At 51.2% G+C, this 20,564-nt stretch overlaps 10 protein-coding genes across 10 annotated transcripts; 4 read left to right on the plus strand and 6 right to left on the minus strand.

Annotated features, from left to right (window-relative positions):
* Positions 1-20: 20 nt before the first annotated feature.
* Positions 21-2,956, minus strand: AYO21_10884 (hypothetical protein; the record flags this gene model as incomplete). The annotated part of the gene is made up of 2 exons (XM_022660790.1): positions 21-2,423; positions 2,477-2,956. The coding sequence occupies 2 exons, from the start codon at positions 2,954-2,956 to the stop codon at positions 21-23; spliced, it is 2,883 nt and encodes a 960-aa protein (XP_022506885.1).
* An 866-nt stretch (positions 2,957-3,822) lies between these two features.
* On the minus strand, positions 3,823-4,319 carry AYO21_10885 (hypothetical protein; the record flags this gene model as incomplete). The annotated part of the gene is made up of 2 exons (XM_022660791.1): positions 3,823-4,168; positions 4,219-4,319. 2 exons carry the CDS (start codon positions 4,317-4,319, stop codon positions 3,823-3,825), a joined length of 447 nt encoding a protein of 148 aa, XP_022506886.1.
* A 581-nt stretch (positions 4,320-4,900) lies between these two features.
* AYO21_10886 (hypothetical protein) lies at positions 4,901-5,685 on the plus strand (the record flags this gene model as incomplete). The annotated part of the gene is made up of 3 exons (XM_022660792.1): positions 4,901-5,075; positions 5,144-5,557; positions 5,609-5,685. 3 exons carry the CDS (start codon positions 4,901-4,903, stop codon positions 5,683-5,685), a joined length of 666 nt encoding a protein of 221 aa, XP_022506887.1.
* A 518-nt stretch (positions 5,686-6,203) lies between these two features.
* AYO21_10887 (hypothetical protein) lies at positions 6,204-7,822 on the plus strand (the record flags this gene model as incomplete). The annotated part of the gene is made up of 3 exons (XM_022660793.1): positions 6,204-6,322; positions 6,374-7,602; positions 7,704-7,822. 3 exons carry the CDS (start codon positions 6,204-6,206, stop codon positions 7,820-7,822), a joined length of 1,467 nt encoding a protein of 488 aa, XP_022506888.1.
* Positions 7,823-8,240: 418 nt separating this feature from the next.
* AYO21_10888 (hypothetical protein) lies at positions 8,241-10,766 on the minus strand (the record flags this gene model as incomplete). Its single annotated transcript, XM_022660794.1, has 1 exon — positions 8,241-10,766. The coding sequence occupies one exon, from the start codon at positions 10,764-10,766 to the stop codon at positions 8,241-8,243; it is 2,526 nt and encodes an 841-aa protein (XP_022506889.1).
* Positions 10,767-12,162: 1,396 nt separating this feature from the next.
* On the plus strand, positions 12,163-12,780 carry AYO21_10889 (hypothetical protein; the record flags this gene model as incomplete). The annotated part of the gene is made up of 1 exon (XM_022660795.1): positions 12,163-12,780. The coding sequence occupies one exon, from the start codon at positions 12,163-12,165 to the stop codon at positions 12,778-12,780; it is 618 nt and encodes a 205-aa protein (XP_022506890.1).
* Positions 12,781-12,882: 102 nt separating this feature from the next.
* Positions 12,883-14,058, minus strand: AYO21_10890 (hypothetical protein; the record flags this gene model as incomplete). Its single annotated transcript, XM_022660796.1, has 1 exon — positions 12,883-14,058. The coding sequence occupies one exon, from the start codon at positions 14,056-14,058 to the stop codon at positions 12,883-12,885; it is 1,176 nt and encodes a 391-aa protein (XP_022506891.1).
* Positions 14,059-14,775: 717 nt separating this feature from the next.
* AYO21_10891 (hypothetical protein) lies at positions 14,776-15,635 on the plus strand (the record flags this gene model as incomplete). Its single annotated transcript, XM_022660797.1, has 2 exons — positions 14,776-15,073; positions 15,238-15,635. 2 exons carry the CDS (start codon positions 14,776-14,778, stop codon positions 15,633-15,635), a joined length of 696 nt encoding a protein of 231 aa, XP_022506892.1.
* A 173-nt stretch (positions 15,636-15,808) lies between these two features.
* On the minus strand, positions 15,809-17,550 carry AYO21_10892 (hypothetical protein; the record flags this gene model as incomplete). The annotated part of the gene is made up of 4 exons (XM_022660798.1): positions 15,809-16,045; positions 16,119-17,147; positions 17,207-17,287; positions 17,383-17,550. The coding sequence occupies 4 exons, from the start codon at positions 17,548-17,550 to the stop codon at positions 15,809-15,811; spliced, it is 1,515 nt and encodes a 504-aa protein (XP_022506893.1).
* Positions 17,551-18,046: 496 nt separating this feature from the next.
* On the minus strand, positions 18,047-20,116 carry AYO21_10893 (hypothetical protein; the record flags this gene model as incomplete). The annotated part of the gene is made up of 3 exons (XM_022660799.1): positions 18,047-18,480; positions 18,534-19,903; positions 19,971-20,116. The coding sequence occupies 3 exons, from the start codon at positions 20,114-20,116 to the stop codon at positions 18,047-18,049; spliced, it is 1,950 nt and encodes a 649-aa protein (XP_022506894.1).
* Between the last annotated feature and the right edge of the window lie 448 nt (positions 20,117-20,564).

Below are 20,564 nucleotides of genomic sequence, written 5' to 3' on the forward strand. Positions count from 1 at the left end.
GACCCTGTCCACCCAGAATGTCAGCAAAGAGTGTGCGAGTCGATGGGAGGGGTAGATGATAGAGGTGCTGGAAGGTCAGCTGAAAGGAGAGAACTCGGGCAGAAAGGCAGGAGGAAAACGGCAAAGATAAAAATAAAAAACCCACCGACAACCGTGGCCAAAGGCCAAACCGCCGTGAACCATGCAATCTGCCAGTCATATGGCACCAGTTTCCCTAGCGGACCGACGCCAGCGACCACAATCATTCCCAAACTCATAACGGCACAGAAGATGAATGTGAATCGAAATTTCCGAAGAATGGTGGGGATCTCTTTGAAGAAGCTCGTATCGGTGGCTTCCTTGCTGGTCGCGCCCCAGGACATGTCGATCGAGAAGAGATGCGAGAGGATTGCTTGCGAGACATGAAGGGATATGCCTCCCAGAAAGATGGTCAGAAGCGGAATCCAACGGAAATTCTCCCACAGCGCCGAGAGGAGGGTCTGATCTTCGACTCTGTAGCGCATTACTGCCAGCGCGAGATTGCCAAGGGCGGTGAAGACAACGATGATGGCAAAATAGATTTTGAAGCTGTCAATGTAATAATGGTCCAAGTGGCCGTTGAACCAGCCAACAATGCAGTAATTGAACAGCGTCAATATCCACGCGCTCCCGATGGCGTAATAAGTTCCGATATAGGCCATAATGGTCAATTTAGACGGGAATGGCATCGAGCTCTTGATGAAGTTGCGGAACAAGGGAGTAAAGGGGCCCTTGGAGAGCCATTGGGCAAACGGGTGGAAGATGAGTTCCGAACAACCATAGGCGTATTTCTCCCAGCGGGCGAGTTCGTCGTAGACCGTCAGAGAGACACCTTCTTTGAAGCCCTGGCCGGCATAGGCTGCAAGGCGGAGGATATACCCAGAGGTTTGCAGACGAAGAGCCATATCAAAATCTTCAGAAACCGTGGCTTCGCTCCAGTACTTCTCCTTGATGATACCGTCGTTGATATCTTCGTAGATATAGGCAACATCTTGCACAGCTGACCAGCGTAAAAAGGCATTGTGACCGACAAAAGGGGCAACATCGCCATTGGATACTGCGTAGCGGATGGCTGAGTACACAAGATTTGTGAAGAAGGTGATTCCCTTTTCGAACCACGAGTCTGTGACGTTCATTACACCGCTGGCAAACTGGATGATCGCGACCTCTTGGGATATTTCCATTTCCGAGACTGCGCTCAGGAAACAGTCTCGAGGAACACGCGTGTCGCTGTCTATCAGCAGGATGTAGTCCCCCACGCGAATATTGCCTGACGCTTGCGTACGACCTTCGTCTTCGGTAACTATGGATGCAAGAGCTTCATAGTACACCTCTCGTTCTTGCTCCGTAGTCCAGGTGCCATCGTCCGGACGTACGATGGTCAACAGTTTGTCTTCGACTCGAGCAGAGACGTTCAGGGCATAGTTCATATTGGATGCCTTTTTGAACTTACCAGCTCGGATAAAAGGTCTTTGGCTGGAATCTGCGGGCTTTGGATCGTGCTTTGGTCTCGACACCCACCCGATGTTATGTTCGTCGTAATAGTCACGTCGTTCTTGGGCTTGCTCGGCGGGGATCAGTTGCATACCATCATCGTTGATGAAGATGTTGGCAGTTCCCCCTTGCATTTCATAAGTCGAGATAGCCTCTTTGATGGATTTGATTGTCGGGTCGATCACGGACCAGAGACCCTCTTTGTAGACTGGACATTGAATAGTGACGTGCGGCAAAGTATAGCTTCCATCGGTGGGGAGGCGCGGGGGCGGCATTCCAGAGTAAAACTTGGTATTGGCATTCATTTGACTTATGGGACCTATGATCTGGGCACAGCAACCAGCAACTGACTGCATGAAGAATAGTGCAAGCCAGCACTGAAGGGGGACGACGGCAATGAAGGCCAGTCGCATCCAGGAACGGTCAACCTTGATTTCAATGGCGATCTCGCGCCAACCACTTCCAATGGCAGCAATCAGCAAGACCAACGTGATGGCAGTTAGGAGTGGTTGGATGAGAACAATCCGACGAGGTAGCAAGCTCTGTCCCATGTCGGCAATTTGAGACGATCCTTCTTCGTCGTTGGCCTTGTTGAGGTTGAGTGTGCTGGGCATGGCACTGGGAAGATGAGTAGAGGATTCATCGTCTTCGCATTCTTCCTTCCAAATCATGTTGATAAGTTGGTCTTCTATTGACTGGACACGTTTGAGGATGTGATTAGGATCGTCATCCCAGACGATGAGGATATTATAGGTTCGAATGAACGCTGCGAACTGATGTTTCTGACAGTCAGGAAGGTGAGAAATGTTCGGGAGGATTTGCAGCCGGAGGCCAGAGTCAAGCGGCATGTGGGTGAGTGCCTGATCTTGGAGGAATAGTTTGACAACGCCTGTGTTGACTGTCATGGCACACTATCAAGGTTGAGTCAGTAAGTAGGCACCTTGCGACCATCAGCTTTCCCTACCTTGACATTGAGCCTTCTTACTGCATCATAGACTCCTTCAGGGCGAGAACGAAGGTCTTCGGGGGCACACTTGTAGTCGTTCTTCGCTTTCTTGAGCATGACCCCTTCTTCAATGCCATTGGTTGACCACATCCGCTCCAGTTGCTGCTGGTACAGCCAGTTGCACATCATGTCAGTCTTCAAATCTCGCAGTTCCGGTGTTGAGCTGTTACGAAAGTCACCTTCAGGGTACAACAGAATCCTCCTACTTGAGTCATGTCTTGACGTGGTCAGACGACCCCTAGCTGAAGATGAGCTAGCTGGTCGAGCCTCACTGGAGGAGTCCGGGGTTGCCGGAGGGCTTGGGACCATGGGCAAGTCGAAAGTCGATGTCCTCGCTTGGGATACATTGCCTATAACGATAGTAGGCGCTTGAGTCGAACTCGAAAAGGAATACTGAATGTCCGAATGGTTGCGCCGTTCGTTGTTGTTGCCGTCCATACCGTTGACTGACAACCCGAGAAAGCCTTGGTGGTTGCGTGGTTGAGTCTCGATGAAGGTGTGTAGAGGAACAGAAGAAAATGTAGGAAGAAAACAAGTAATAAGACCGGTTCATGTACCCAGAGAGCCCTGGGACAGCCTGTTTTCGACCGGGCACGTTCATGAAAGACTTCCAGATTGATGCACTTGTGCATGAGATATTTATTTCAAGCAGTAGGAACAACTCGAACCTGAGGCTGAACTTGACCCACCTGCTAGGGGACGGTCCTGACAGGTCTAGTATGATTGGAAAACCCGTCCTGTAAGTCACAGAGACACCACCTTCGGAGATATATGACCAAACACGAGACAAGGATTGAAATGTTGGGAGTAGAGCTCCATACCCCAAAGCACGAGGATGGATGTTAGGCAAGTTTGGACCTAGTCGGCTGAGCAGATCAGAGCTTAGTAGCAGATCCCGAAGTCCTTTGATATCATGATCTCACAATCTGTGCGGTCGAGGAAGCATCATGTGTTGAGACAAAGCATGCCTGCATCATACACGGTCAAGAAGAAGATGGCCTCCATGCAGGCGTCTTGAGACAAAGCTGAAAAGGTTGGGCCAAATTCAGGAAACTGCAGCCCAAGCCAAGCCAGAATTTTTATGAGACACAATTTGCTGTTCCTGCTAGGCGATTTCGAAATGCCAATGCCGGAATCAACCACGAATGCTTGATCGCTTCAAGCACAGGGGTGCCTCAATGCCGTTGACTATCGGACATCTCTCTAACAAGCGAGATGGAAAACTTGCGGAACCTGTGTCCTCTGGTGCGGCATATTGGGAGTCGGCACCATATATCTCGAGCTTATGGGAAACACTCTCGATGTCATTCGCGTTCGGACTCAAGTCTTCGCCGCACACGCCTTTCTTCTTCCAAAATATCTTCGTAGTCTTCGATTCTGACGGCAATTGCATCCCAGATTAAGACAGCCTGCACGAATACTGTGCCTTGTATAGTCTGCGACCTTTTCGTGCTCTTTTTTCCATTCTGAGGCGTCGAAGCCCGAGTATACCCGATTGCGTTGATCCAAGTCCCTGGGTCCAGAAGAGCCGGTTTCACATTTTCGAGGACAAGATTGACGTCAATCCATATTCGAGGAGTCGGGCTAGAGGTTCTCGGATAGGCATGTTCGAGAAGAAGCTGGCCCTTGATGGCATCATATTGCACAACGCTGTCAAGCACATGTCAACAGTATGGCTGCAGGAGTTTCGGGAAGCATACCAGCCTAGTAACCTCACCTTGCTCGCAGCAGGAAGTGATACTACTTCGTGAATGAAGACCAGCTTGCTTGGGGTGGGGGTGCTTGGTACGCTTTCGGTCATGGCAATCTGTACATGCTTGTGACCTGATACCTATCTTCTTGATCGGCACGAAGGAAGACAGTGACGGCGCTTCCAGTACCGGAAGGACTTCAACGCGTCTGTCAAGAGAGTTTATGGCGTATTACCGGGTAGATACCACGACATCCCGTAGGCACGTGATTCTCGGAATACCTGCCCTGTCAATGCCACTCTTGCTCGGAACCCACTTGGTGTTCGGCAGACTGGCGATGTCATGGCCTCTGGACTTTGTGATCTCGGGACCAGGCTCTCACCAAAGCAACGCCTCTTCTTCTCAAGCGTCTCTCCTAATCTTGTAATCTCCTGTGACATAGGATATCCGCTCCCTTTGGCAGTCTTTCCCCCCCTGACGCCTGCTGCTTGCTCCTCATCTGGGGACTGAATTCATTACCGTCAGATTTGCTAGCGGCTGTACACGCGATATCGATCGAAGCGGGTGGAAGTGACTCTACCACGCCGGAACCGCTCTCTATTGTGACCAGGTCACTCCAGCCTCGCAACAAGACCATTCCTACGTCCCTACTTACGACACCCTCACAAAGTACCATCCTTTATCAATCGATATGTGGGGTTGGTTTGGCGGGGCAGCAGCCCAAGCCAGAAAAGATGCTCCCAAAAAGGCCATCCTGCAGCTGCGGTCTCAACTTGATATGCTGCAAAAGAGGGAGAAGCACCTGGAGAATCAGATGGCAGAACAAGATGCAATAGCAAGAAAGAACATAACCTCAAATAAAGCCGGTAAGGAATCCAGCATCCCTGTTCAGCCATAGTGTCCATCCTAACACGATATCTTTCTTGTACTCTAGCTGCCAAAGCTGCTCTGCGGCGCAAAAAACTCCATGAACGCACACTTGAACAGACATCCGCCCAGATCGCTCAGGTGGAACAACAAATTTATTCCATCGAGGCCGCCAACATCAACCAGGAGACGCTTAATGCTATGAAGAATGCAGGACAAGCCATGAAACAGATCCACGGAAACTTGACCATCGACAGGGTGGATCAGACCATGGACGAGCTACGCGAGCAACACGCGCTCGGCGAAGAAATCGCCAATGCAATCACAAACGCTCCCATTGGCGAACCTATAGACGAGGCTGATTTGGAGGAAGAGCTGGAAGGGTTGGAGCAAGAAGCCATGGACGAGAGAATGTTGAAGACTGGCCCGACACCGGTTACAGGCGAGATCAACCGACTCCCCGCCGTTTCTGCTGGTCCAAGTAAGTCGCCCTTGGAGGCTCAACGTTCAAGAGAAACTGACCGTTCTACAGTTGGCAACAAACCCTCGACAGTGGAAGAGGACGAGGAAGAAGAATTACGGAAACTACAGGCCGAGATGGCCGTGTGAGAAACAATGAGTGGATGGCGCAGGCGACGCTGACCCTGCGCTGCCGCCTCTTCCTGACTGCGGCTCTCAGTTTCCCAGGAGTAACAGGATGTCTTCCGCGAGTGCTGGGACAACGAATGCCAGATTTTGATATAACCCGAGTATTGTAGATTGGCGTTTCGAAGGTTAAGCTTGCATTCCAGTCGGTCTTGTCTTGGCGGATGTTGATGGTGTGTTAGAGGAATCATGAATTTCAACTTCCCTCGCGTGGAGGCCTGCTAAGTCCTTTGTTTGTGTTAACGCCCTCTAACCCTTTTGCCTGTGCCTGACCTTATGTGAACGAGATCTCATACAGCAGTGGCAGATCAATTTAGGCATCTACCCCTCCTATGTTACCTGGCTTCTCCATCTACTCTATTCTGCTAGCATTTGCTTGACAAAGCACCAGCAGCTGGACGGACAGCTGCATCTACCTCTGCTCCTTACTCTCGACCTCCCTCTACTCACTCCAAAGTTCTACCCAACGTCCATCAGCCAAAATGTCCTCTTCAACAGTCCAGCTGGATCCTTCAATCCTCTATCTGATTGCACAGCAATTGACAAATGATATCAAGATAGGCAACTCTATGGAAGATGGCAGCCAATCGAGCCTCGATCTGTAAGCATTACCGAACAACTGCTCGGGCTAGGTGACTGACTTCTTCCCTAGGCCTGCACGACGCACCCTCCAGAACCTGCGGCTCACCTCTCGATGTTTCGCCGATATGGCCATCATCAAGTCTGTCCTGTTTCGTCACATCACACTATATGCAACCGCAGAGCACCTGGACCGTGTGTTGAAAACCGACTTTGCCACGTTCGGGCAGTTTGTGAAGAAGGTCATCTTTAAGCCATCCTTATGTTCGCCAGACCTCACCTCCGAAGATTTCCGCTCGCTGTTGGCTGTACACCTCTGTCAAGTCAGTTCGAACCATTCTGGTGACACTGCGAAGTGGAGCCAGATCTGGTATATGTATCTCAAGTTCGGTGCTCCAAGTCCTGGAATCATGCTCTCTAAGTCGGCCGCCTTTAGCATTTACGAAGAATGTGCAGCTAGCGACAAGGGCATCGTACTGAACGGGAGTCTGCAGTCCGCTTGGATCAGGCTATTGAAACAATTCTCACAGGCCTCATCCTTCGTCGTTGGCAACATGCCTGGTTTGTGGCCTCCATGGGTCTACGACCTCAACAATCGAACAGATAAGCCTTGTCCCTTCTGTGACCGCAAGATCTTCCTTCTCGGCAAGATGAGCTCCTATGGCCAAGTCATGCTCATCAAGGCCGTTACGCAGTGTCTCGCAGGCGCTCAGGTACGGATTGGAGACCTCGCGCTTGACTGCAACGTCATGCGTGGCCAGGGACTGGGGGATTTGTGGAACCCTCAGCTTCACTTGGATTCTATGACCCAGCTCACTCTCCACGAGGAACCCTATTTCCCGCACAGTGGTGCTGACATGGCCATTCAACTCGTAATTATCAATCGTGCCTGTTCACTATTCTCTGCTTTAGTGACAAAGGCGCAGAACAGCCTCCAGGTTTTGACCATAGAAAACCCCGATAGGAACACCCGATTCATCCGCCTTCCCTGGCACACGTGTTTGGACATGAACCTGCCAGCTCTTCGCCGGTTGTGTGTGAAGAATCTGATATTTCCTGCTGCGGCACTGGCAAGTCTCCTAGGGAAATGTGGCCGACTACAGTGTCTCTCATTCGAGGATTTCGAGTGGCCTAGAGGCATTCGTGCGCTGAAGCCAGTCTTCGATGAGATTCGTCAGCATCCCAATTCGCTGCGTCTTGATTTCAAAGGAACAACCGGGACCAAGGGAGTCGAATTTAGATTCAAGTGTCAAGATCATCGCGTTTTCAGCGAACCCGAGCCCCTTCCAGGCAACCCCGAAGGTGAGTATGAAATGCAGACGAGCCTCCGTCTATATCTCGCCGGGCAGGGAGAATGGAATGATCACTTGCGAACCTGGTTTCCATCCACTTGAGACCTACAGTCGCAGGCGGCATTTCCTACACCGGATATTCTTGTCTGCCACACGCGAGCGGGAACCGAACGGGCCAAAACCAAGCTACCACGTTTGTCATTCCCCCCGAAAGAAAACGTGCATGGTAACGAGGGTCAAGCATACTCTCCTGTAGGAATAGGGCTTCAGACAGTGTCGAGCTTGGCTAGGCTTTCTCAGGGGTGCAAGCGGCGTCTGAGATCACAACACCGAAAAGAGTCAGACACAACAAGGTCACCGCGGTACGAGGTACGGTAAAAAGATGTACTAGGACATAAAAAAGAAACCCCCCAAAAACAGCCAAGACGAACAGGAACGAGAGGGCTGATTGAGAAGTCGAACTCAATGAGATTATATTGGCTTGCGATCCATTGCTTGGTTGGACATACTGAAGACTTGAGAGATCACCAGACCAGGTTAGAGTCTTTGTCCTCGACGTATGCCTCTGTTTGGTACAGTGCGAGCTTGTTGCAGATCAGAGCATAGAAAGGCAGTATGGTATTAGAACAGAGCTAACATTTGCCTTCCTCAAGAAGTGAAAGTCATACTTTTCCCTTGCAGCTCTTTGCCCATCTTCCCTCGTCTAGCCCCAGTGCTCGTATCCAATGCTTTTGCAAAAGGGTTCAAGATCTTCTTTTGCGGTGCCTGCTGTCCTTGTGGGCCAGGAGCCAGCAAGGATGGCGCACTGGCGTAATCAAACGGCTGCGCAGCTTGTGATTCGGCCACAGCTGCAGCTTTTTCGGCCTCTTTCCGAGCCTTCTTCTCGGCCTTTTTCTGTTTCTTCGCTTGACGTTTTGCATCGAATTCCGTGTTACTGTCGGCATCGAGAGCAAGGGAGGTCTGAGGCGAAACGGTGGACGCTGGGACCGCAACAGTGTCTCTAGCTGTTGTCTTCCCTGTTGCGATGCTATTCACCCCATCAGAGGTAGGAATATCCTCGTTGACTTCGTCTGTCTTCCTCTTCTTGCCCTTTGAACGTGACAACTCGTTGAGCGTGAAAATTTCATCGGCTTTGGAGCGGAATCTGTCTTTTGGTGTTGGAGGGAGGTATGGAAGTGTATTTGCCAGTATTTCGGCTTGGGTTGATTCGAATATGGGCTGGCTGAAAGTTCTGTCTCCCGTATTGGCTTCTTCGATAGTGGCAAGCAGTCGAAGCGGGGCGATTGAGGAGAGCGCGATAGTTGCGGCGGCAATGTCTGTAGGGAGCTGATGATATTGAGGCATTACACCGCCCCAGAACATCGATGCAGACGCCCTTTCCGCGGTGGCCACTGAATCACCTTGCTCCAGTGGCGCTGAAGTTGAGGTGGCCGCTAGGTGTTTCAAAGTAGCGCCCAAACCAGAAAATGTGCTCTGAGGTTGCTGCTTTTTCTCTCGTGGTCGGCGGGCTGTCAATCCAAGAACTTTCTCACAGTGCCGGACCACCTCTTCGTGCGATTTGCCATTCTTGCCCTCAGTCTTGCCTTGCTTGACAATCTCGATAATCTCAGGGATACGGTCCGAGACAAGCTTTGACTCCCCTCTGCAACTCTGGTGGAAATTGAACACCGAGGTCGGCATGTTTTCAGCCACCAGCCACAATGTCCTATTAGGCAGGATGAATTGAACACCTTCGTCCAGCTCGCGTGCTTTGCGGTCTCGCCACGCGTGAAGAGCACGAAAGACCCCGAGCTGCTCTTTACTCAGACTGACGAATCTCTGGGTGAGCATTCCGAACCAACCAAGGGGGCCGCCGCCTGTTTCGAGGTCATACATTTGACGAGTATAGACTTGAAGGGCTTCTTTCTTCGACTGCGATAGGACATAGTCTGTAAGGTTGACATTGTGTGACGATCCATTGACAAGCATATTTCGCATGTGATCATAAATGGTGAGCAGATAGTGTGTGTCGGAGCGCGCATAGTCGATCAAGTCCTTGGGGAGAGGGCGCACCCGCCAGTCCGCAAGCTGGTACTGTTTTTGAGCATGGACATTTGCGAACCGGAGAAGAAGGTGCTTTAAACCTTTCCCTTGGAACTGCAGAGCACAAGCTGCATGATAGGTGTCGAAGAGACCGACGATGTATAGGCCCAAGTCGCGTTGCAGCCAGATGACGTCCATATTTGAACCATGCAGCACTTTGAGGATTTTCGGGTTTGCGAACACCTGATTGAGGATCTGCAGATTCTCACGCCATGGTTTCAGTGTGTCAATAATCCAATCCTTTTTGCGTGTGCTGATCTGCATAAGACAGACCATCCCGACGTAAGAGCGTAGGTCATTGTGTTCTAGATCGATTGCGATCTCTTCGGCCGATTTGAGCTCTTCGAGCATCTCTAGGACGCCTTCTTCCGTATCCACGAAGACGTGCTCGCTTTCATCTATTGGCGAAAAAGGTATCGGCTGCTTGAATTTGTAGACGGAAGGGGGGTACCGGTAGATCTCGATTTCTCGTGCGTAGGGGTGGTTATATCTGCACGTGGAGTGAGTAAATGCGCCGGAAAGATAGTGAGGACCATACCCTGTATCCTCAATTCCTATGCTTTCTTCCAGCGGAATGAGAGCATGAGGCTTCGTCTGAAGCAAAGGCCTGAAGGGGCTCGGGTCAGAGTTGTTCACCTGTCTGTCAAAGAAGGCTTGAGGTTTTTGCATGTTGCCTGCAGCCCATCTCTGAAAACTCAAACCGGTCTTTGTAGGTCTGGGAGAGGGGTCGACATCCTGGGTGGTTGTATCCTGTGGTTTGATGATGCCCGAGAACTCATCAAGTGCAGAGTCAGCTTTCTCAAGTAGACCATCCACAACATCAACAACGCCACGCCAGTTATCCTCGACGCTGTCCTGATCTTTCAATGTAGGTTGTTTGAGTGGCGTGTCCTGAGTGGCAGCCTTGAGGAGTTTGTTCGTCAGGCGCAGAAGATGAGCATCTTGACGATCAAGGGCGCGAGACAGCTTGTCGCTGGAGGAGCGATGGAACCCCAGATCTTGGTTGGACACTTGGGTCGCGCTCCTTGTTACGTTGATGAGAGATGCTTGGACCAGGTCCTGAAAGGACTTGAAGTCCGCGGTCAGGTCCATGATAGAAAGGTGCTTGTCTCAACTCCTCCCGAATCCCATTACGCTGTGGGTAGCAAGGTCGTTGGACTACTGTGTTGACCACACCTGGTAGTAACAGGAATGGAGATCTATGCGGAAAGATTTCAGACAATTTGCAGGATTGAAGACCGCAGGGATGAACCGAAGGTTCTCCACTAAAAACAACGGCGGAGTTTAGACGTGGCCAAGTGTAATCTACGGTCAATCGTTAGCTGCCTAAAATGTAGGCGCCTCGGCGCTCACTCAGCCATCTGAGCCTTGTACCAACTTGTCAACTCACCCATCTGCTGACTACAATTACTAATTCAAAGCCACTGCAAACCCGAAGAACCATTAAGAGGGATCATGAATTACCCTGTAATCTCCATTCACATCCTTGGATATGGTGGGAGCGCTTAAAAGTACTGGTTGCGCGACGTGTCGGAAACGCAAGAAGAAGGTGAGGTTGGCACAGTCTAGCACTCTAGCGAGAAACCCCCTATTTATGCTGAGTTTGGTTGGTCAAGTGCGGTGAAGAGACACCTTCATGCTCAGCATGCATAAAAGCCGGCTGGAAATGCCCAGGCTATCCCAAAAGATGGAAGTTCATTGACGAGGGTGGATCGCTTGCATTGCTCTACCGCAAAAAGAAGTATATCTTTGAAGATGTCGGTCAGCACGAAGCAGCAGTCGATGGATGGTTAACCTTTAAAGTCAATCCCATCGACCAAGGCAGCGGTTCTCTCAATCCGAGATCATGGAATGCCATTGAGTGGCCGCTAGCTTTTCCCGTTGACCGGATACGTTCGACTCTGTGCTACATACTGGATCAGCCGCAGAACAGGCACACCTTCCCTATCAAATCTCATGGAAGATTTTATGGTATGATTCCGTCCCGGCTGGGCTGCAGTGCTGCACTGGACGATGCGGTTTCGTGTCTGTGCAGCATCTACACGGACTCTCTCAGATCAGACCAAACGCCCTCAAAGAAGTGCCTTCAGTTGTACGCCCGGAGTTTGCACTCTCTTCGAAAGTCGCTGGGCATACGGCATATACGCGCAGAGGCCGAAACAATATGTGCGTCCATTATTCTGCAGACATGCGAGGTGAGAATAGAATGTTTCGATCTCTATTGTCGATGAGTTAGCCGCATCAGGAACTGACCTTCCAGCTTGTGCTGAACGATGATGTTGGACGATGGACTCAACTTTGTATGGGAACGAAACTCCTTATCCAAGAACATGGCGCCGCACGATTCATTCACCCCTTCGAAAGGGCGATGCTCGAGTCGCAGCGAGCTTGGTTTGTGAGTACTTGTATCCTTTGTACTGATACCCCGTGCTCGATTGCGGTTGACTAAGCCGCCGAAGATTCTTCACGATGCAAGTCTTGGACAAGAATGCTTTTTGTCAGGACGAGAGTGGCGTCAGTCTCTGGAGAGCCTCCCACTTCCATCGACACCGAGGGGCACGCTAGTATCTCACTTCGATCTGAGCTTTGTGAATTCCTTGTCGACGTGCCCGGATTGATTCGAGAAGCCACAAGCACGGCAGACCAACTCTTGGACGGAGATGTTGACCCAGTTGGGCTCAAAAAACGGCACCAGAACGCAATCATTCAGATATCATCCGTGAAACACGCCTTCGAGTGGTGGTATAGCACCAAAATTGCCCCTCTGCGCTCTATTTCAGACGCCGTGGGCTCAACCAGGGTTGAAACTACCAGCAATAGCTCCGTGCGGGATGACCTTCTTCTTGCTGTCGTTGACTGCGTGTCCAATTCCATAATGATAAAACTAGACACATTGCAGGCCCAGTTAAACTCGGACTGGGGTAACCTCAGGGTGGACGTCCTTGGATGTCAACAGGCACAGGCGAAACGAAGAAAGATGATGTACCAAGCTTTACAGTTTGTTCGAGACAAATCTTTGGTCGCAGCAAAACCTCTCGAATTTGGGTTGCGACAGCTGTGGCTCGACACTGAATTCGAACACAGCGAGAAGTACGCAGCTGAGTAAGATCTTACAGCCACTGATCAACGTCCTCAATATACTTGACTCCACGCGCTCTATCTCAATCCATCAAGACCCAGCTTTGGTCCACAATTCCAAGGGATTGTCCTATCCTCTTCTCAGACGCATGGCCATTTCCTGAGCCCCATCAGCGCTGAAATGATTTATCAGACCCTTGTAGGTCTTCTTCGCGAATTGCTCTGCCCGGCTTAGCATCTCACCCTCATATGCTTGGATAGCAGCTGACAACTTTTCCCTATCTCCGCCGCAGCCGACAATAGCATTTGCAAGGTCCAATGAATCAACCATGGCAAGGTTGACCCCAACACCAGCAAAAGGGGTCATCACATGAGCTGCGTCTCCTAGTAATGTCACTCCTCCGTCGCACCTCCATCGAAAGCCGACGGGCAGCATCCACATCCGGCGAGGAATGAGCTTATCGTTAGCGTCCAAGACGACTCGCTTCAGCTCGTCGCCGCAGTCGGCATAATACTGTTCAACGAGCTTTTGCCTTGCCGTTTCCGGCGAAGACCAATCGATGCCGCATTTCTCAAGCCATTCTTCAGGCTGTCGCACTCCGGCGTAAACTCGAATGCTGTTGTTTCCCAGTTTCTGGCATTGAATTGCCCGGCCCTCATCGAACATGAAGCAGTTCCCTGCACCCACGAAGTTGCTCAACCATTGGTGTCTTTTATCGATATCCTCCGCCCACAGCTCAATGGCGGTAACGCCCGAGTAATATGGTTGCTGGTCTGTGAGAAATGAGCGGACTTTGGACCAAGCACCGTCAGCGCCAACGACGAGGTCGAATCCTTTCTCCCTGCTGTCTTGGAAGATGAGGTCATATTTTCCGGCCTGCAAAAGCGACTTCTGTACAGATTGCAGCTTTCTATTCCACACCACGGTCCCCGGCTCCAGTGAGTTGAGAAGCAACTGCCGCAACTTTGTTCGATCGATTTCTGGGCGATTGGCGTATTCCTCGGGTCGATTGGTGCCGATCATATTCTCGTCGTATAGAATGGTGCCATCGTACTTGAGCAACTTCAGTGCTTCACCTTCTGGACGAGAGAGCTTCTTGAATTCCTCCGTCAGACCTGCATGCTCCAGGGCGAGCTGTCCTCCTCGTGGGTGTAAGTCGACTGTTCCGCCTTGGTCTCGTCCTAGAGAGTCGGTGTCAAGCTCGAAAACAGAGCAATGGAGGTTGTTGAGTTGAAGGAGGCGTGCCAGCGTGAGGCCAGCGGGACCGCCTCCAACTATGGCGACTCGGATGTTGCTTTGACTCATAATGTCTTTGCTGTTTGAGATCTGCTGCCTGCTGATACTTTTGGCTATTGCTGTGCTATATCTGTCTTGTGTCTCTTAGATGATGTTCAGGGTTGAGACCGGTCCTTTTATACCATTATTCCTCAGTCAACAGTCCCAACCTCATTAGCAAGGGGCCTCCTAGCATTGTCAGCCTCGTATCTCGAGAGATGGTGCTGATTGGTCACAGCGCAACATATTACAACACTGTCCGCCTGTTGGCTTCAAACCATCAGAAATGTCAGGCCCCAGCTGCTTCGGTGGTCACCGTGCAAGGCGCCTCGTGTAAGACCGAAGACCGAGACTTGGCAATTGTGCCAAGCTTTATGGGGCCGAGTCTCAAGTGGGAACCGAGACTGTCGCTGGCATCCGCTTCGTAATGATTGGGCACTGCGCAACATCATCCCATATCCACTTTCCCTTTCCGTCTTTTGTGGCGCCCAAGGTCAAGGCTGAAGGGAAACTGAGCAAAATATCGCAAAAATGTCGCACGAGATTCCTTATACACCGAGCCTGTTTCAGGCAGTATTGACTCGACAGAGAGTCTGATATGTACTACCTGTTCTCTTTCACTATAAACGAACAGGGCGAAACAGGAATACCAGGTCTACTTCCCAGAGCACACTTGGCAGAATCACAAGGACCACGGCCTCGAACTTGAACACGCAGCACCAATCGATTCGGGGGCATTCACACGAAATGTCTTCCTCCCCACCACAGAGCACCAACGACCTCCTCCGCGATACCCTACCGCCTCCAAAAATTGGCGTGGTCATCTGCTCGCAGCGCCAGCCGCGGATCGGGGACCAGATCGGGACGTTCATTTTCCAGAGCCTCAAGCAGCACCAACAACAACAGCAAGCCAGCCAACACAAGTCTCCCGATGCTCAGCGGCCTTTTGAGCTCTCGCTGATCGACTTGGCGGATCACCCGCTCCCGTTCTTCGATGAGCCTGGTATTCCACAGCGCATCACGAACCCACAGGACTACACCCACGGTAAGACTCTCATATGAAGTGCCGGCTACGTATTTCTCCACGTCGATGGTGGAATTCAGCGCCGGTAGAACTATCCAGTCTTCGCCCCTTTTCTTGTTATTGTCGCGCTATCAAAGGAAATTGGAAAATATGCTGACATATGTAATATCGCGATAAATGGCAAGAACATACCCGCGCGTGGTCCCGACTAATCACGTCCTACAAGGCATTCGTCTTCGTCACACCCCAGTACAACTGGGGCTACCCGGCCAATCTCAAAAACGCCATCGACTACCTCTTCAACGAGTGGGTGGGCAAGCCCGCCATGGTCGTGTCGTACGGCGGCCACGGGGGAACGCAATGCGCCGGGCAGCTGAAACAGGTCCTCAGCGGCGTCCGGATGAAGGTCGTGCAGAAGAGTGTCGGATTGGCGTTCCCGGGTCCCGGAAGGGAATTCCTCGTCAGGGCTGCCATGGGCGAGGATCTGGGGTTGGACGCGGCCGGGGGAGGACTGTGGGCTAATGAGGCGGGTGAGGTGAAAGTGGTCTTTGATGAATTGGTGAAGCTGTTACATGACGAATGAGGGAGTGAAGAGGCAGAAGAGGCCCTGTGGATTGCGGTGCAAGCATATATGCTTTGTAGCACCGATGCACGCTATCTCAAAGGGTTCCAACGGGCTGCGTGGCTCGGACAACGGGGCATTCATTGCCGATCCAAACTACAACACTTTCCCCCCCCCCCCCCCCCCCCGGCTGATCACAGATCTCTATGGAACTTGGGTTCTCCTAGCTTCATCCGCCAGTCTTCTCCCTTGAAGAACAACAGGAGAAGCGGCAGGAAGAAAGCCACATCAATGAATGCCATTGCGACCCATGCGTTCAGCACGCCGGATTCTTCAGCCCAAGGGATTGCATAGAAGCCCATGGCAAAGGAGAAGATCTGTCTCGCAAAGTTCAGCAGCGAGCCAATCTCAGGCGATTGTGGTTTGTAGCACTGAATTACATATATAGTTAGCGAACAATATGTAACTGGTCAGCACTGTTCCCGAGCAGATTGTGTGACTCACCTCTGCGGTATACGTGTAGACGACGGTGGTGGAAATCTGTAACCCAACATTGGCGATGGCGATTCCAAATGCCACGCCGATCCAGTGTGTTTCCCGCTCGAGGCAGACACCTTCGATGATGATGCCAATCGGTGTGAGTATGAAGGCGGGGAGTACCGCCAGCAGTCTATCTTCGGGCTTTCGTTCGCCACCTCTTCTTATTGCCCTCCTCTCACTCACCCAATCTGAGAAGCCGCCTGACATAACCTCGCCAATGATACTCCCAACCGTGATGGGAACTCCGAGCAAGAGTCCAGTCTGCTGGGGTTTAAAGTGGTAGATTTTGCCGAAGAGGTTTGCACTGGTGATTATGAAGAGGATACTGCCATACGCAAAGGACACTGCGTAGGAAATTGTGGGAAGAAGCACACTCGGGTATTGCAGCATCTGAATCGGTCGAAAGAAGTCGACGACGCGCAGACGTCGCGTAGGATGAGCCTTGCCTTGCATCAGCATATTTTGCATCCAGGTCCGTCGAGGTCGCGCAAGCGCTTCAGCCGCGCGGGAGTAGAGCGTTTCTGGCACGGTGAGGGTGAATAGGACGAGTACAGCCGCTGTGAGTATCGCCGGGATGTAGAAGCACCAGTGCCATGTCAAGTCCTTCTCAATGTAGCCGCCGATGATTGGAGCAACATGGCCTCCGAGGATGAACGAGACAGTGTATATTCCCATATAGAACCCTCTTTCGTGTGTAAAGAACAGATCGCAGACAGTGGCACTGCCTAGTCCTAGCGGAACGCCCCCGAAGAATCCGTTGAGGGCGCGGAATGTCAGAATTTGTCCGAAATTCTCTGATTTTCCCGATGCCACAGACATTGCTATGCTTATCGCAACGGTGATGATGTACACAGGCCGTCGTCCGTAAACATTAGATATTGGGTTCCACACGATCGTAGACACTCCTACACATGCAATGAAGGTGCTGGTCACGAAGGCTGTTTGCACAAGGCCTCTATGGAGGAAATGCGAGAGAGGTACAAAAGCCGGGGTCTGGACACATTGTTAATTCCATTGCTGCGAGCAAGAATCTTGCAATGACGATGCCTTACAATCAATGATGCGCTCAATAGTGCCAGGAATGACAGAAGAGAAATCTCAGCAAGGACAACCCACTTGACCCAAAGTTTCCACTGTGTTTGTTGCCTGTCAGCGTATCTGGTTCCTCAATCAATTTGGTACCATCGAAATGCAAATACAAGGTTGACAATAGAGGACACTCACGCACATTCAATGGATCCAAAGGATCTTCTGAGGGCTGTGGCACGAGCGGAAGGCCATGGCTGTCACGATATATGACAGACTCCCCTGAATTGGCACGTACATCGTCCTTGACAATGTCCGAGCTGCTCGTGCTCTCAACGGTCGCCACTTGGGGCTTCTCTACCGCAGTCATTGCGAATATTGATGGTCCAAGTTGGGAGGTTGGCAATGGGAGTGGGAAGCCGTGAGGCAGATAGGCCGTAGTGAGCCACTTCGCTTGCGGACCGAGACATTTCAGAGTACAAATAATAAGGACTGCCCAACATGTGTCGAATTGCTTACCGGTGAGAGGTCGGGGAGTTAAGATAGACCCCCGGGAAGCTGGGGTATCAACTGTGGAGACGCGGAGAATCCTGGGAGATTTGCAAAATCCTACATTGCCCAATCAACGAGGCCTCAAAGTCTGGACGCCTCACTAAGCCGTTGAGGCCGCCGCCGAAACGACTAGGAGCAGCTGGTGCTTGTGAACCTGTTCAGGCGACTCCACTGTGCACGGAGAGATACCGGCCGACTCATAAGCACACAAGAGTGCCTTCATTCCGTGAGGAGCAAGGAAACATGCCTAGTGGGACAGGACCTTGAAGCTAACCTCGACTCCTGTCATATGTTGTGCCAGTGTTGCCTGAAACTCATTGCGCGATGTCATGTTGAGCATTGACATCCCATGACCACATTCCGCACCCTAAAGAAGAATAAGACTCGAGCTGAGTCCCTAGGTTGGTGGTCAGATCTTGGGTGATGTCCCAAAATGCAAAAAGGTCCGGGTGCACCAGGTCGTCATAGCCACCGTCGTCGTTGGTCGAGCCCTCTAGAAGAGGAGATGAGACAGTTCCGGTTTGTGGTCTCGAAGAGCTTACGCCGCGTCGTCCCTCAACGAGCAAGGACCTGTCCATGAAGCTGAGAAGTTGCTGGAGGAAAGTGTAAGCGCGTTGTGCACATTGGTGGTTTGTGGACATCTGCCTGATCATTTGCATTGCACGATCTAGTTGGGAAAGTGCTCTTTTGTCGTTTCGATATTCTGGATCCACGACATGTGATACAACAATTAATATTGCGTTGAATACTGCATCGCAAGGTCAGCCCGAAGACGAGATATCAGACGAAGAGGCATCGTACGATAATAGAGGTTAAACCAGCTCGGCCCAAGAGCATGTTTAGTCTGGTCATATCGAAGACCAACCAAATCGATCGTTTCCTCGGCTGTCTGGACACAGATTCGTCGACTGTTTTGAAGCATACTACTTTTGAGAGTCTCAGGATGTTTCCATGCTTGCTCGCTTTTGGACAGGAGACTGAGCGTGGAGGCGAGGGACTGTCGATGAATGAGGATCCTAACCATATTTGCTCGGAGAGCTAGGATAAGACACTTGTCGTCTTGCACGGTCATATTGCCCCGGACTTTGAGATTTGGGGGAACGCCAGCATACCACGACTCAAAGGCTTCATCCAGCTGCACCAGAGTTTCCAGAGGGGGATCGGCATAGGACGCGGCAGACTCAAGTAATCGATACAGCTTGGACACTTGGATTGAAAACGACATTGTCGACGGAGCCTCAAGACTGGGGAAAAGTAGTCTGCTTTTTTGGATACAATCGTCGTCCAAATCTTCTGGAAGTGGGGTATCAGATGTTGAAGATGAGGTCGCTGCTGGTCTACCATAGATCATACTCAGCAACTGGTCTAGACCATAACAGGCGTACCACACGCGCTTTCGTGTTTCTCGCATGATACAATCAAACTCCTCTCCAGGCGCCCGATGAAGCTCAAGGCCGTATGCAATCCTAATCGCCAGACCAAGTACATTCCAGCACTCTGAAGGAGAACTGGAACTCTGAAGATACCTGGCACCTAGCAAGAGGATTTGGACCTTCTCGATTTTCCAGTCGAATAGCAGGGTAGGACCGACAAGGGCCATTGCTACGTCGTAATAACCCCTTGTACTAGAGGCAGACGATTCCGTTCTGTGTCGCTGGTGGGAAGCGGCTATAGCCAAAAGCATGTTCATGATTGCCAGGATGTATCTGTGTTCGGACCGGTAAGCTGTGTCACCGGCAATGAGTCGGTCGATCTTCGCAAGGAGGGTAGGTGCATGAAATATGGGCGACAGCTCATAATGAAAGTCAAAAAAGAGATCAATTAAGTCGCGACAATTAGGCGGAAGAGCGAAAAGGTCCGAGGGCGTGGAGAAGCATGGAGGATCGCGTGGAGATGACAGAGACTGTGCCTCCAGCTTGTTTGAATCTGCGCCGTTCATAGCATTTAGAATCAGCTGGGTGAACGAGATGCCCGAGTATCCCCCCATAAATATTTCAGGGTTGGCGGATATGAGGATGGATTGTCGCTGTTGAACATGAGGCGGTGGAGAAGAATACGCCTGGCTCCTCCGTGAGTGCTGGGCCAGGGACGCTGGTTGATCTGGTTTTCCATGAGCCCGTGTTTCCTGCTCCTCGAACTTCCTAAGCCTTTGCTCCAGAGAACGAATGTAGCTGAGGTCGATTGGGCGTTAACAAGCTAATCCGTCGAGTGCTTCATCGGTGTGAGTGAGTCACGTACGCTTGCGAACTCTTTGGTATTCCCTTAAGCATATCATCATCAACCTGTCTGGACACAATGTGATCACACTTTGTCTTTCGCGATCGACACTCGGGGCACGCAATCGCGACTCGTTTGCGTTTCTTTGGAGGGGCCTGTGGCTCCATTGAAGTTATGACTTGGCCGAAGCAAAGTAGGGGAATCTGGGCGATGGATCTTGGGGAGATGTTGGATGGTACGGGTGGCTTTGGTCCATCACAGCATTTTCAGAATAGGCCCGAGTTATGGATCTCGAACTTTGGATAATACTGTAGCATCACCAGATAAAGAGGCACTCTAGGAAATGATCGATGTATAGGTACAGCAAGAGTAAGAGAGAGAGGGGGTGAGAGAGAGAGACTAGAGGGAGCGAGCGTCATGAAGCGCCTAGATGGAAGCCAGACCTCTTTTGTCAGACGGTCATTTGAAATACATTTTCGGATGTGCTGAAGTGAAGGTCGTATCGTGTCAGGTTTCTATATCTTCTATATCTGTGACCTACAACGCTACCTACACTGCTACAGGGCGAGGGACACGCCTGGCACCTCTCGGTAGCTGCATTCATCACCTCTATTT

The sequence above is a fragment of the Fonsecaea monophora genome, assembly GCF_001642475.1.
Source record: "Fonsecaea monophora strain CBS 269.37 chromosome Unknown Scaff135, whole genome shotgun sequence".
NCBI lineage: Eukaryota > Fungi > Ascomycota > Eurotiomycetes > Chaetothyriales > Herpotrichiellaceae > Fonsecaea > Fonsecaea monophora.